A 16,322-nucleotide genomic window follows, 5' to 3' on the forward strand; every position below is an offset into this window, starting at 1 on the left:
TTCGAGGGCCAATGTAGCGTCTTTCTCCAATGAAGGATGGACTTTTGTTGATGTGTCGAATCTTGAAAGACCTTCGAGTAGCACTTTGGGTTGTTCTTGAGGGAAGACGTCTCTCGAACTCTCCTTTTTGTTGAAGACCCTTGGAGAAGATTTATGTAGATGTCGTTGCTCTCCTTTGCCTCTAGTCAAGATGCTATGTAGATTTCAAGATGTCTTTAAAATGGGATATGTGACCCCTTTATATAGGTGTGAGCTAGGGCTTGGGGGTATTTTGGTCTCCAAGTAATTCTAGCGGACCTTGGGCTTGAAGAACATGGATTGGGCTTCCCTTGTCAACTTGATAGACCAGCCTAAATGTAATTTGAATTTCATTCAAGTCATGTATTTTTTACTTAAACAATTAATCCGACTTTATTAACCAAAATTTGACTTGGTCAACATGTCTTAGTCCAAATTTTATATGGATTAATTCAATTAAAAGGTCAATGTGGGTCTTGTGCGACCTATAGCTAGGGCGTCTTCTCTCGTGTTTTGTTTTACTGGCCCCTTTCTGACACTCCAAATTATCTCTAATGCATAGTGTAACCTCGTTAACATACCCCAATGGATGTATACCCTCGTGTAGGTTCCACACATATCCGAATTATATAAATCACGTCATTAGGCACACAACTAATCCGAAATAAATTTTTAATATTTACAGCTTTACAATGTCGTAGCATCATTGGAACCTAGAAACAACTGCATGATCATAAAAAAATATAAACTTCATATGAATCTCATTATTCAATAGCTTTTGTGCTATCACGAATCACCATTGTTCAGGTAGGAAAAGGGAACAACTGATAATTGATGTGTGTTTTAATACATAGATGGTGATATAGTTCAGGTAGAAAAAGGGAACAACTGATAGCTTGAGTGTGAAACTCGCAAAAAATTTATAATTCAGATGTGTTTTGGACCATTATCTCAATAAATTATAATAAATTTTGGGCTAAACATAGCCCTAGACTTTACTATGTACTACATGTTGCAATGTAGAGCTTTAAGGGGTTGTTTGGTTTATGGATAGGATGAGATGAGATTATTAGTCCCATGGGATTGGAATTATTCCATGTTTGGATGGTGGGATAACTGCATTCGTATCCCACCAAATCCCATCTATATGGAATAAAATGTGAGATAAGTTATCCCATCTTATCCCACTCAAACCCATTTACATGGGATAACTTAACCCTCCTACCAAATGACCCCTAAGAGATGACAGGAATGGCAAGCATGTTTTCAAAATTACCTTACCGTTGAATTGTTTACTAACAAAAATGAATTACTGTCATTAAATTAAATAGTAGGGTAGACGTATGACATGAATCAGTCACCGTATTAAATAATACTGGACCATTTTTTATTGGGGTGGATTTCTTCGCCCTATTATGATCGTGTTGTCCAAGGAATGACCAGGCATTTGCCAAAGTACTTTTGTTTCTCCATTTTTTCATATATTTCCTTTTTCCTCTCTCATGACTAAATAATTCAGATAACACTACAGTAGTACTAGGTCTACTTTAATTGATTTAAGATTGTAGATTGTAGGGTATACTTTACGTACGATGTGTACCATGAGGTGTTAATGTTCCTGGTTTTCTTCATAGGCTACGTACAATGACCCCTTCTGAAATCAATCTAGTAATTTTGCACCTAACTTCTATTAGCTGAGATGGTATAAATTACAACCAAAAAAAAAAAAAAAAAAAAAAACATGTCGGTATTTTCTCATGTAGAGTTAAGTTATTAAAAATAAGTAGTTGAATCAACCCGATTTATGGAAACTTAACAGTACAAAACTTGTGTGTTCAATTTTATTATCAACTAAATAATGAATATCTCCCATGGTCAACTAGTTGCACACTAGATTGAAAAATCTTACGTATTATGTATCTCGGGAACATAGTTCACTACAAAACGGAGCCTTATGTCTCCCATTTAAAGTCTAATCATAAGTGTTTGTAGTTGCTGCCAACGCAGGCCCATTTTCAGTACCACCCTTTTTCACTCATGTTAGCAAAAAATTCAAGGTTAAATCTTAAAGATTGGAGATTCAATATTCAAGGTTCAAGAAAAAAAAGTTTGGCTTTGATATCATGAAAAAATCAGAGATAAATTGGAGAGAGAAGTTTTTTTCATTACCATCAGTCCCATATATATACATGCACAAGAATTTCATGCTACACTCTTAAATAAAGTAAACTTCTAAACTTGAGTTACACGAAATATATTTAGCTATTATATGAATCTCCAATATCAGATAAAACTTTGCAAATATTCTTCACAATTGTCAAAAATATCACCAAATAGAGCGTAAATATACTCCCAACGAGGGGTCGAATTGTTACAATAGCCCAGGCTAACACTATTACCACAAACATCATATTTCGGCGATGATCTCGGCAACAGCTGTCACAGCTTTCTTTCCTTTGTTTTAGAATTGTATTAGGATTAGGACTCCTCTACTATATAAAGAGAAGGTTCTCATCCATTGTAGGGGGTTAGCAACAGAAAGAAAGAAAGAGTTCATATCAAAAGCAAAAGAATTACTTGCATTCACCTCCATTTTTGTTCTTGAGTTCATTTCCATTATCCATCGTATACGTACTCAAAGATGGGTATCGACCTCGGTTTTCATACCCTGGTCAGATCTGCTTCCTTATTCACTTATTGGTTTCCCTTGTAATCTAATATCAAATTGAACTTAGCCACATATCTTTGGCGTCACGCATAAATTTAATTGTTCCCCATTTTAAGGTTAAACAGTTTGGCGCCCACCGTGGTGCCCTAGATAGTAGTGGCGGTTCAATACAACATTCTGGTTACACTCGATATTCTTCACTTGTTCTTTAAGGTTTGATTTGTGTGTACCAGAATGTCGGATTCCCATTCTGTCAACTTCCAAGTGGAACCAAGCCATCACGAGCACGACGGTGGAGACGTACCAAACAACAACGCGCCCCCCGTTAATCCTGTTCAAGTCGGATCATCGGTGGGCAACATACCGGCCGACGAGAATAATGGAGTCATGCTGCAGCAGCTCCAAAACCAGTTAGACATGGCTATGGCGCAGTTGCAGGCCCAGCAAAAGATCATAGCACAATTGTAAAACCGAGGTCAGACACCCGATATTGCCCCATCAGAACAGACCCAGGATACGGAGGAAAGACACGTCCCACGGGGTAACGAGAACTACCCCGAGCAAAGCAGCAAATTGATAAGAATGCTCGAAGAATTAACTAAACGGGTCGAGTCCGGTGAAAAGAAGATAGAGGCGAACGACAAGAAGGTGGAGAACTACAATTCGAGGGTCGATCAGATTCCGGGGGCTCCACCAGTGTTGAAGGGACCGGATTCGAAAAAATTTATTCAAATGCCATTTCCGCCGAGTGTGGCACCGATGAAAATCCCCAAGAGATTTCGCATGCCCGATATCCCGAAGTACAATGGGACAACGGACCCAAATGAGCATGTGACTGCGAATATGTGCGCTATTAAGGGCAATGATCTCACCGATAAAGAAAGGGAATCAGTGCTACTTAAGAAATTTGGGGAGACTCTGTCAAAGAGGGCTATGATTTGGTATCATAACTTGCCCGAGCACTCGATTGATTCATTTTCCATACTCGCTGATGCTTTCGTTAAGGCCCATGCCAGGGCCATCAAGGTCGAAACTCGAAAATCGGCCTTGTTCAACGTTAAGCAACGAGATGACGAGACCCTCTACGAGTTTGTGGCTCGATTTCAAATAGAGCGCATGGACTTACCTCCAGTTACTGACGATTGGGCCGTTCAGGCTTTCATCCAGGGACTCAATTCGAGGAGCTCGATCACATCTATGGAGCTAAAACAAAACCTGATAGAATACCCGGCGATCACCTGGGCTGATGTACACAACAGGTATCAGTCGAAGATTAGGGTCGAAGATGATAAGATTTTGAGGGCTGCTTCAGTATCATAGCATTCCGATAAAGGGAGTGATCGCTCGAGGAGAGTGGTAGATCGGGATTCCAGATCATCATATGACAGGTACCAGCCTTACCCGCTCGATCGAAGGGGGAACGGGCGCAACAGCGAATCAGGCAAGAATGATAGGAGGAACGATCGAAGGAATGATCGAGGCCAAAATAGCCGTGGTTTGATAAACAGAAATGCTGTCGATAGAGCCCCGGGAAACAGAGAAACTCCAAGGTTATCCGAGTACAACTTTTGGGTCGATGTAGCAACCATAGCGGCGGTCGTTATCCGAAATAAAGAAACAGGACATCCGAGGCCAATCCAATCTGATCCAGAGAAGCGGGATAAAAGTCTTATTTGTAAGTATCATCATAATCACGGCCATCGAACTGAGAATTGTCGGCAGCTGAGAGAGGAGGTCGCCCGTCTGTTCAATTTGGGATATCTTCGAGAATTCCTAAGTGAACGAGCAAAAGCCCATTTTAAAAACCTGGACTCCAACCAGCAGGATAGGGCGGAAGAGCCTCAGCAGGTGATATACATGATCATAGGAGGAGCTGACATTCCTATTGGGCCGGTTATAAAACGCACAAAAATTTCCATAACGAGGGAAAAGCGTATCCGGAACGATGACCCCAATGGCCCTATCACATTCAATGACGAGGATATGGAAGGCATCGCCCAGCCGCATAATGACGCACTGGTAATAGCTGTCCTTATCAATAAGTTTAGAATTAAACGTGTGCTAATTGATCGAGGTAGCTCGTCTAATATCATCCGATGGAGAGTCATCGAACAGCTGGGACTACTCGATCAGATCATACTGGCAATACGGGTCCTCAACGGATTCAACATGGCATGCGAAACGACGAAGGGTGAGATCACTTTACCGATCAGTATGGCAGGAACTACGTAGCAGACTAAATTTTATGTGATAGAGGGAGACATGGGATACAATGCATTGCTGGGTAGACCGTGGATTCACTTCGTAAGAGCGGTTCCCTCGACTATGCATCAAGTATTGAAATTCCCGACTTTAGAAGGTATCAAAACCGTCCGTGGTGAGCAGCAGGTGGCAAAAGAAATGTTCGTGGTTGAAGAATCTGTTAAGACTATAAAGGCGCCAGATCGGAGCGAAGGGAAGAGTGCCAAATAGCAATCACAGATCCCGATCTCGGAATCTTCAAAAGATCGAGACGGAGACACACCAGACGAGGAGTTAAAATTCGGGGTGCTGAGAACATTCATGGTGCCCGATGATTCTGATGCCACTAAGTCCACAGTCGAAGAACTCGAGCAAGTCATACTATTCGTCCATTTACCAGAGAAGAAGGTATACCTGGGCACGGGGTTAATGCCCGAGCTCAGGAATAATTTTATTGAGTTCCTTAAAAATAGCTCAGATTGCTTTTCTTGGTCCCATTTAGACATAACAGGTATTCCACCGGACGTGACGACACACAAGTTGAGCCTGGATCCAAGTTTTCCTCAGATCAAACAAAAGCGGAGGCCACAACCCGAGGTAAAACATGCATTCGTCAAGGACGAGGTAACTAAGCTTCTTAATATAGGATTCATTGTGACGTAAAATATCCAGATTGGTTAGCTAACGTTGTGGTAGTGCCTTAAAAGGGTAATAAGTTCAGAATGTGCGTAGATTATAAAGATTTAAATAAAGCCTGCCCGAAGGATTCATTTTCTTTGCCAAAGATCGATCGCATGATCGACGCATCGGCGGTCACGACACGCTGAGTTTCCTCGATGCCTATTCCGGGTACAACAAAATACAAATGGACCCGGAGGATCGAGAAAAAACCTCCTTTATAACTAGGTCTGGCACATATTTTTATAATATAATGCCCTTCGGCTTAAAAGATGTCGGTGCCACCTATCAGCGTTTAGTTAACCGCATGTTCGAACACCAAATAGGGAAATCCATGGAAGTTTATATAGATAACATGGCCGTTAAGTCCCTGCGAGCAGAGGACCACTTGAAATATTTACAGGAAACTTTCAGCATATTAAGAAAGTACAACATGAAGCTGAACCCGAAAAAATGTGCCTTCGGAGTCGGATCGGGCAAGTTTCTTGGATTCATGATATCAAATAAGGGGATCGAAATCAACCCGGATAAGATAAAGGCAATTGAAGATATCACTGTGATCAACGACATCAAAGGGGTGCAAAGGTTTACGGGACGGATAGCTGCCTAAGCCGATTCATCTCCAGATCCTCGGACAAGAGTCATCGGTTTTTCTCACTGCTAAAGAAAAAGACTGACTTTGCATGGACTCCTGAATGTCAGATGGCCTTAGCTCAAAAGGTACTTATCAAACCCGCCTCTACTCCACACGCCAAAAGCAAACGAGCAGTTGTACCTGTACTTGGCGGTGTCCGAGATAGCGGTGAGTGATGTCCTGGTTCGAGAGGAGAAAGGTACGTAATACCCGATTTACTATGTAAGTAGAACCCTCGGTGATGCCGAAATCATGTACCCACATTTGGAAAACATGCTTTGGCTTTATTGAGTGCATCCAGGAAATTAAAACCTTACTTTCAGTGTCATCCCATATGCGTCGTAACGTTGTACCACTTAAGGAATGTCATGCATAAACCCGAGCTCTCAGGTCGCCTAGCAAAATGGGCTGTGGAGATTAGCGGGTATGATATTGAATACAAACCCCGAACTGCGATCAAATCCCAAATATTAGCGAATTTCGTGGTTGATTTTGCACCAGCCATGATTCCTGTGGTCGATAAGGAAATGCTTCTTACCTCGGGGACTAGTACGGGAGTCTGGACCCTTTACATGGACGGTGCGTCTAACGTAAAAGGGTCCGGATTAGGGATCATTCTCAAACCTCCCTCGAGTGACGTAATAAGACAGTCAATTAGATCGGCTAATTTAACTAACAACGAAGCCAAGTATGAGGCTATGATTGCAGGTTTAGAGCTGGCTAAAAGCTTGGGAGCAGAGGTCGTAGAGGCCAAATGTGATTCTCTCCTAGTGATCAACCAAGCGAACAGAACCTTCGAGGTCAAGGATGACCGAATGCGAAGATGCCAGGAGAAACTTCAGGTTGTCCTTCGCCGGTTAAAGGAATGGACGTTGGAACACATTACCCGGGATCAAAATAACGAGGCGGACGCCTTGGCAAATCTGGAATCCTCGGTCGAATCGGATGGGTTCAACTCCGGAGTTGTAGTGCAATTGACAAAATCAGTCATAGAGACCGGACATGCCGAAATAAACACAACCAGCCTCACCTGGTACTGGAGGAACAAATACATAGATTATCTTCAAACAGGAAAATTGCCATCCGATGCTAAGGAATCAAGAGCCCTCCGAACCAAGGCAGCTAGATTTTGTTTGGTTGATGGCTAGTTATACCGACGATCGTTCCACGGCCCCTTGGCAAGATGTTTAGGACCCGGAGAAACCGACTATGTTCTAGGGAAAATTCACGAAGGGACTTGCGGCAACCATTCGGGAGCCGATTCATTGGTTCGCAAGCTGATCCGAGCAGGATACTACTGGAACGAGATAGGGGAAGACGCCAAAACCTTCGTTCGAAAATGCAGCGAATGCCAAAAACATGCCCCATCAATACATCAACCTGGGGAAAAACTCCATCCGGTCCTTTCCCCATGGCCATTCATGAAATGCGGTACGGACATAGTAGGCCCTCTGCCATGGGCCCCAGGTAAGGCACAGTTTATTTTGATTATAACTGATTATTTCTATAAATAGGTTGAAGCACAAGCATTCGAGAAAGTCAGAGAAAAAGAGGTCATCGATTTCATTTATGACCATATAATCTGTCGGTTCGGGTACCCGCGGAGATCGCGTGTGATAACGGAAAGCAGTTCGTAGGCAACAAGGTTAGCAAGTTTTTCGAAGAATACAAGATCAAAAAGATCTTATCTACCCCGTATCACCTGAGCGCGAATGGCTAGGCTGAATCTACCAATAAAACTATACTGCAGAATTTAAAGAAAAGACTGCCGATTCCAAACACCGATGGAAGGAAGTTCTGCCCGAGGTTTTATGGGCTTATCGCACAACGGTAAGATCAAGCACCGGGGAGACTCCGTTTTCCCTCGTATACAGAGCCGAGGCCCTAATACCCGTCGAAGTTGGTGAACCAAGCTTGAGATTCCAGTATGCTACTGAGGACTCGAACCATGAAGCAATGTCTGCTAGTTTGAATCTCGTGGATGAAAGAAGGGAAGCTGCTTATATCCGAATAGCCGCACAAAAACAAAGGATGCAAAGATATTATAACCGGAGGACCAACCTTAGGCACTTTTAGATTGCGGACTTGGTACTGAGGAAGGTCACTCTTCATACAAAGAACCCTCACGAAGGGAAGCTAGCCCCGAATTGGGAAAGACCATATCGAGTCACTAGAATAACCGGGAAAGGCTCTTATCAGCTCGAGAACGAAGACGGACAGCAGTTGAAACACAACTGGAATATAGCACACTTAAAGCGATATTACTGTTAAAGGTATGAATAACTTCTCCTTATTTATCTTCTCTCTAGATCTGACCACGCAGGGATACAGTCCGAGGGACACCGGAGCAGCGCAATGGAAACTGGAAAGCTATAAACTTAGGACTGAATGCACGTGCTGCACTCTTTTTCCCTTCGACCGTTTTGTCCCGAAGTGGATTTTCGGCAAGGTTTTTAACGAGGAAGCATTGAAAAGCGTCTTACGCGAATAGAGGATACCGACCAAAGACCGAAGACTGGGGACTGCATATATCGGGTTAATAGTACCTGAGCCCTCATACCTCGGACTTGAATACTAGGGGACCATTATACCATGAGTTAAGTGATAACTATATAAAAGCCAAGGCCTGAACGATAGGATCAGATGTAAGGACCAAACGATCGATTGAATCGTGTCCACTTAGTTTGTTCTTGCCGCGGCAGCAATTGTGAATGCATCTCTGGCCGGTTTTTAATAAAAAACTTACTTCGATCAAAAGGATCCAATGTTGCCAAATACCGAAAGGCTATGGCCTAAACGGTCAAAGAGTACGGTATAGAAAACGTACACAAATGCTAAAAAGCTATGGCGTAAACAGTTAAAGACTACGGTCTAAAAAACATATGCAAGCTCAAAAGTTTCGACCCAAACGGTTAAAGACCACGGTCTAAAAACACAAAAATGTCGTGATCGGCTCTATCTTGCAAATTATAAATAAATCAACGACTAAAGTCAACACGGACTAAAACCCAATCACGAGCCGTTACCACTTGAATTTTATCCTAGCCGAAAATAATATGGCAAATTATAATGATGGAATAAACTGAACAAACATTGAACTAAGGAATACTTTGCAAAGATCAAATACAAATTTTGATTTTCATTCATACATACATATAAGTAGATTTACAAAGGCTCGGACTAGTGGCCTCGAAACAAAAGGGTAAAAATAAAAGAAGGGACGCAAGGCCTCGAACCTAATCTTCACCCGACCTCTCGGCCTCTTCATCGGCTGACTCGACGTCGATATTCGAATTCTCAGGGTCGAACGCAGCCTTTGCTTCCGCTTCAAGCCTCTTGGCTTCCTCGATCAGATTTGATAAGTCCACTCCAGTGACTTGAACTTCTTCGAGGGTTTTCTTTCGGGATAAGCACCGCTCGTACTCGACTCGAAGATTACTGGCCTTTTCGGCAGCAGTCACATCGGCCTTATACTGCTCTAACATATCATCATAACCCGAGATCTGGTCAAGAGCCTTTCCATGTTCAGCTTGCAGATCGGTGATGACCCGATTCAATCGATCCCGTTCAGCTTTGGCCGCAGTAAGTGATGAGCTAAGGCCGTTCATTTGTTCCACCGACGCTCGAAGCTGCTCCCTGAGAACATCACGTTCGACCACAGTGCCGATGGTCACTTCGTGAAAGACATTAAACTCGGGCTTGATCCCATCCAGCTCTGCCCGAAGTTGGTCGATCTGGCTAACATAAGCCCGGGCCTGAGAAGGAAGGGCATTAGCATCTGTCGTTAAAGATTTATTGAAAACTTCAAAATTCCTTACCTTCTCTGCCAACTGGTCACGCTCCCGCTTAGCCTTGGCAGCTTCATTTCGAGCTACTATTAAGTCTAACTTCAGGATAGAAAGGTCAGGGAGAGACGAAATGTATTGCGATTTCTACTCGTACAGATCCATGAGCTCGTCCACCTCCTAACTTTTGCTTTTAAGCTCCTCCTTGAGCCAGCCCACTTCTTGCCTGAGCCAATGAAAGCTGGCATGATGAAGCACGGAGGCCTATAAGAGAAAGAGGGACGATTGTAAAATGAGACATGAAGTTAAAACTAAATGAAAAGAGCACAAGAACAAAATTTACCCGGTTCAATGCCTGCTGGGCCTCGTTGAAAAGGCATGATTCGCTGACTTCATCTATTTTTCGACGGTCTTCCTGGGACACCAGAGGGTATAATTGCTGGCCACCCCGACCGGGCCCGATAGCATGTTCATGTCGGCCGGCACCTTGAAAGTTATTAGCCTCTTCCGATTTGGGTCGGTACTAGGGGCAGAAAATAGTTTCTCCAACCTAGGACCGGAATTAACCCCGAAACGATCGGCCACGGGGATGGACAAATGCTCAAAACCCGACATACCCGGAGCGGGTATTTCATAACCCTCATGACCGGCTGCCCTTTCCTCGGTCATCTTGCCTTTGGCTTTTTCAACATCGGCGGGAATATCCACCAATGGCGGCGGAGAATCCTGTATGCAAATTATTATTTCAGATGAGGCCACAGCTTGTATCGGAAGGACGGAACCAATACCGTACAAAGGCAGAATATTAGGTACCTTTGGGCCTGATACCGAGGAAGTTGCCTTCGATCCAGCGGCTGCGGCTGGCAGTTTTTCAATACTTCGAGTAGGAGTGTGCTCGGATGCCCCGACCTTCGACCCGATGCTCCCTGCGTCCGTCGGCCTCGAGATGCCCCTCGATCCAGCCGGAATTCGACTTGAGCTTTCCACCAATGGTGGAGTGATTGCAACAGAACCGGTCAGATCATGCTCGAGGAGCTCGTCAATAAGACGATGCCCACCCAACGCCTGATCATCATCGTCAGAATGGTCCAATAGTTGATCAACAACCTCAGCGTCTAAAAAACGGGCCGAGACATCTTCCGATGAGGTCTCTCGGATAACGATCCTCGATCTTTTCCTGGCCTGGGAAGGAGCTCGAGAAGATTCGGAGGATCTTCTTTTCCTCTTTTCAGCTGGGTCTCCCTGATCAGGAGCTTCGATATCTTGCTCGTCAGCTGAGGCCTCGGCAGTTTTCTGGCCTCGAATTCTGGTGGCCTTTGATAAACCTGTGAAGCAAAAAGAAGAACAGTCCTTACCTATCTAACGTGGCGTATTGCGTAGAGAAGAAAGGACGACGCTCTAAGGGAAGGAAGGATGACGCTCTAAGGGAAGGACTTACCATGGGTTCCGGCCTCCCAACGGGACCGGGACAAACCTCTCCAGGTACGATCGGCATAAGTGAGTTGGGAGCAGATTTTCTTGATCCACTGGTCAAGGTTAGGAACTGCACCAAGGGTTCGGGTAAGCGTTGTATACACACGAGCAAATAAAAGGTTCAGTATAGGTGCAGGCACATGGCCGTATCGTACCAACATAAAGTTACTTACGATTTGTGTTCCATCTCTCGAAAAACGCCAATTTGTCAGCGGGAATCAGATCTGCTGTCCTGACTCGAACAAACGTGCCCTGCCATCCTCAGTCTCTATCTTCGTCCAGACCAGAGAAGGGCGCTTTTCCGACTCGTTTTGAGAGTTCAATCATTCCCCCTCTGAAGACACGGGGACTATATAGCCGGAGTAGATGGTGCATCGTGAATGGAATGTTTACGTTTGAAGTAAAATAACGGAGGAGCACAACGATCCTCCAAAATGACGGGTGAATTTGGCCGAGGGTAATCTCGTACCGTTTGCAGAAATCGACCACCACAGGTTCGAGTGTGTTGAATGTGAAAGGGTAGGTATAAACACTTAAATACCCTTCCACGTAGGTCATTATGGCTTCGTCCTGGCCAGGGATAACGACCTCCTTACCTTTCCAACCGCAATCTTCTTTGACTTGCTCGAGTTTATTCGGGGGTATCGTGCACAAATAGGCCGATATTTTGACACCTCGATCCCCCTGTTGAGAAGGTTTCTCGACCTTGAAGTCCCGAATGGTCGAACAGTCTTGAGGAATAAAGTCAGTCAGCAGTGGCTCTAGTTTTGGAGCCGAAGAGGTCTCACCAGCTTTAGCCTTTGAAGATTTGCTCTTCATTTTGGAATTATGAAGATAAGAAGGCTTTGAATGAAGGTTTGAAGATTGAGTAGGAAACTGATATGAAGATATGAAGGTACGAAGGTTTGAAGATATGAAGATCAACGTATCCAAGGCATACGAAGGTAAAATTCCCTTTGGTAAAAGTCAGAAAGTGAAAAATGAAAGGGAAAACTTGCTTTTATAGAGTAGGACTGAGACGGTTTGCCTTCCGCAATCGCCTTCAGAGCCAACAGGCCTCGACCCGTGTCGATGTCAGACGGATGTGACGGATGTGACCTTGATCCTATCTAATCATGGGAAGCATACGCGAGAAGGAACCGGGACGTCCACTCAACCAACAGATCGTGCTTAAACGGGTCGACTTTCCGAAGAGACCTAGATCGGGACCTCGTACGAACACCTCTATGATCGAGTAAAGCTTCCGAATAGGACGCAAAGGATGTGGTTTTGAACCAGTCGTAGCCGAGTTTAATAATAAGATGCTCGACTATGGTGTCCGGCGGCAAAATATTTCAGGTTTTCATGGATTATGGAGTAAGTGATTATTGATCGAATATAACAAGGGCATATACAAAGGTTTGGGTACAAACAATACACATGGAATGCTCAATGAAGTCCAATAACAACCAATTCGCGAAATTCTATTAAAGATTTTTTCCATTCCACAAAATTCCGACTATGTCGGATACATCAGTACATCAGGAAAAGCAGAAGAAACCCTACTCTACGACCAGTAATTCGAAAACAAAAGTAAGACAGCCACACCCTTAATCAACCTCACAAGTCGGAGGATGAGATCTTCAAGCCTATCCACGGGATGTGGCAATGATGGGTGATACCGATTAGATATCCCCGTGACTTACACCATAGACGAAAGACCCGGAGATATCCAATCCCGGTAAATCTTCCTCATCGAGCACAATTGTTGGCGGAGCTTCGCCCGAAGGCATTTCCCGTTGGGTCCCTATGATATGACGAGTTCGAACTCGAGATCCAACCCCCAAATGCATAACAGGAAAACTTCCAGCCTCCCTGCGTCTAGGTGGCCTCGATAGAGCAGGTGTTCTTCTTCCCCGAACTACGTTCTCAGCTACCGACTTTCCCTTGGAAGCCCTCCTCGTCTGAAGTCCTGAAAACCAAAGGTATTGAGTTAGGATATAATATAGGGAAACGAGGGTCGAAACGATCAGATTAAGAAATTACCGTGGTCTTTGCCTTTCTACCCTTCAGGTGCCATTCTTCTCCAAGAACGGCCTAAACTACAAGAAGCTCGAAGAAGGGCAATCACCCATTCAAAGATAGAAGTTTCAAGCTTGGGTTTAACCGGATCCGGTGAAGGGTTCCACACTTCGGGAAAATCGGCAGACGATGGACGGTGAAGTTGAACCGTACGTATCATCACGAACCGGTAAAGCCATCCTCGATCATAATCATCTTCGGGGTCGATTAGGCTTCGGCTTCCCCTGGCAAGCATCTGAACAATTTCCCCTCGGATCACCCGAGGTACATATAAATGAAGCAAATAGTCGAGGGTGAAAGCGACTCCGGCCGCATTAGCCAACTTTTCAATGCAATACATGAGCCTCCAAATTTACGGGGCGATCTGCCCGATACATATTCGGTACCGACGACAGAAGTCATCAATCACTCGATGAACAGGGAGGGTGAACCCTATGGCAAAGGGATAAGTATATGATAATGAGTAACCGGCAACATGATGATTTATTTTCACACCATCCCCAACGGGGAGGATGTCGACGTCTGCGCCTAGATGGCAATCTTCCCTGACCGTAGTAATGGCGCTATCACCGATACAAGATTCAAAATTCTCCACCAAGTCGAGATGAAGAAGAACTTTACAGTTGTTCGTATAGATAAAACCCGACGGAACAATGCCAGCAGCGATAGATTCTAACCCTCTATCAGAACCAGCGACTCCAGTTGATGGCATGAACGAATGTTGATCTTCACCTTGAGTCAATAACGGTACGTAAGCCATGTTCGTGAAAGGTTTTCCTTAACGATAAGTAGTTGCGCCCTGAAAAAAGAAGATTGAAGATCCGAGGAGTATTAATTATGGGCTCAATACAGGAATAGCAGTAGGTTTTTGAGGAGGAGCAAAGTGAGATCTAAAGAAGTGTAGGAGCATGAAGGATGCATGGGCTTTATATAGGAAGAGAATCCAGAGGTACTGTAGCGTATCAAGGACTCTGCCACGGTGAGGTCCCCAAAAGGATCTGGCGGCTGGGTAATGATGACCTAGCATCGGGCAGAATGAAATGTTGCACGAAAGGTCTTGTCTTAGGTAATAGGAGGCAGGCTGTTCAGCTTTATTTGGGTCCATTTCCCGCCGTCAATAATTTTACCTCGGGAAATGGGGGGACTATCTGTATACGGGTAAAACCGAGGATACGGACATGCTCGGTTTCCCGATGTCATGGTTGTGCTCGGGTACGACCCGACCAGGTCATCGAGAAGGAGGCGTCGAATTCGGATTGGGGACCAGGCGTTATAGGAAGGGCGGTTAACTGCCATAAGAAGAAGACCGAAATATCCGCCCTCAACCGGATATTTCGGCGATGATCTCGGCAACAGCTGTCACCAGATTTCTTTCCTTTGCTTTAGAATTGTACTAGGATTAGGACTCCTCTACTATATAAAGAGGAGGTTCTCATCCATTGTAGGGGTTGGCAACAGAAAGAAAGAAAGAGTTCATATCAAAAGCAAAAGAATTACTTGCATTCACCTCCATTTTTGTTCTTGAGTTCATTTCCATTATCCATCGTATACGTACTCAGCATAGGGTATCGACCTCGATTTTCATACCCGAGGCCGGACTTAATTAACATCTAGTCAGATCTGCTTCCTTATTCACTTATTGGTTTCCCTTGTAATCTAATATCAAATTGAACTTAGCCACATATCTTTGGCATCACGCATAAATTTAATTGTTCCCCATTTTAAGGTTAAACAGAAATAATCATGCAAATGTAGAGAAAGCTCTTATTCCATCTCAGATACTAGTGACGAAAGGCGTAGCTGCTGGAGACAAAGCTACTCAGGCTTAACAGATTATAATAGTGATAATTTGTCTTAACAGAGATGTTTTTTCATAATAGTAAAGCTAGTTAATGTTCATAATTTTTGAAACTTGAATTAATTAAGATCCTTAATTAGCCGTAAACCACAATATTGGCTATAAAATAAATCCCTTATAGTTGTAAACTTATTAAATTGAGTAGTAAAAATTCCATGCATGCATGGTGAAGGACAATATTAACTTAGTAGTAAGTAGAGAAGATTTGTGAAGGAGGTCACTTTTAAGTTTTAATTGGAAATAAGGCCACTGAATTTCTTTTTCAATTATTTTTCGGGATTAGAATTTAGAAAAAGGGAATGGAGTACATTAATTTTAAAAAGTTTGGAGGTTTTAAGTTATACACTTAAGTCCCTCTGACTTGTAATAAAATATACAAATCCCCCCTCTCTCTCTCTCTCTCTCATCCATCCCTTTCACTTCTTCATTTTTTCTTTCTAGCTTGGAACTCTCAAGCTTCCACCTCTTCCCCAAGCTCCAATACGCCTTGACCGTGATAAACAGTTATTTCTTTAATTCTGCAACTCCGTCGGAGCATTTTGAGCTCCATATTGCCCTGGAATTCTTTTTTTTTTTCCGATCTTGACAAAAACCTAGTGTTCATAAAGATCTGCTTTTTTTTCGAAACCTTTTTTGTTTTGCCTGTTTTTTCATCGAAATGTGTGTTATTTATACTTATTTTTCTTGTTTCCATCTTTCTTTTTCTGTTTTTGCTTTTTGAAATTACCTTATGGTCTATTAATATTCTTTTGCTCGATTATTCTTATTTTTATATCATGGTTGATCAACGTCTCTATTGTTTGTATATAGATCCTATAAATGCCTAGGTGTAGAGGAAGAGGAGGAAAAATGCTCCCCCGTTCTTGTGCTATGGTTGAAACTCGTTCTAATGTGAATCGTAAGGAT

General features: G+C 43.5%; 1 protein-coding gene across 1 annotated transcript; it reads left to right on the top strand.

The window, feature by feature from the left end:
- The first annotated feature begins 3,268 nt into the window (after positions 1-3,268).
- On the top strand, positions 3,269-4,918 carry LOC132061512 (uncharacterized). The gene is made up of 2 exons (XM_059454312.1): positions 3,269-3,945; positions 4,075-4,918. The coding sequence occupies exons 1-2, from the start codon at positions 3,269-3,271 to the stop codon at positions 4,916-4,918; spliced, it is 1,521 nt and encodes a 506-aa protein (XP_059310295.1).
- Positions 4,919-16,322: the final 11,404 nt, after the last annotated feature.

Source organism: Lycium ferocissimum, chromosome 6 (genome assembly GCF_029784015.1).
Source record: "Lycium ferocissimum isolate CSIRO_LF1 chromosome 6, AGI_CSIRO_Lferr_CH_V1, whole genome shotgun sequence".
Taxonomy (NCBI): Eukaryota; Viridiplantae; Streptophyta; class Magnoliopsida; order Solanales; family Solanaceae; genus Lycium; species Lycium ferocissimum.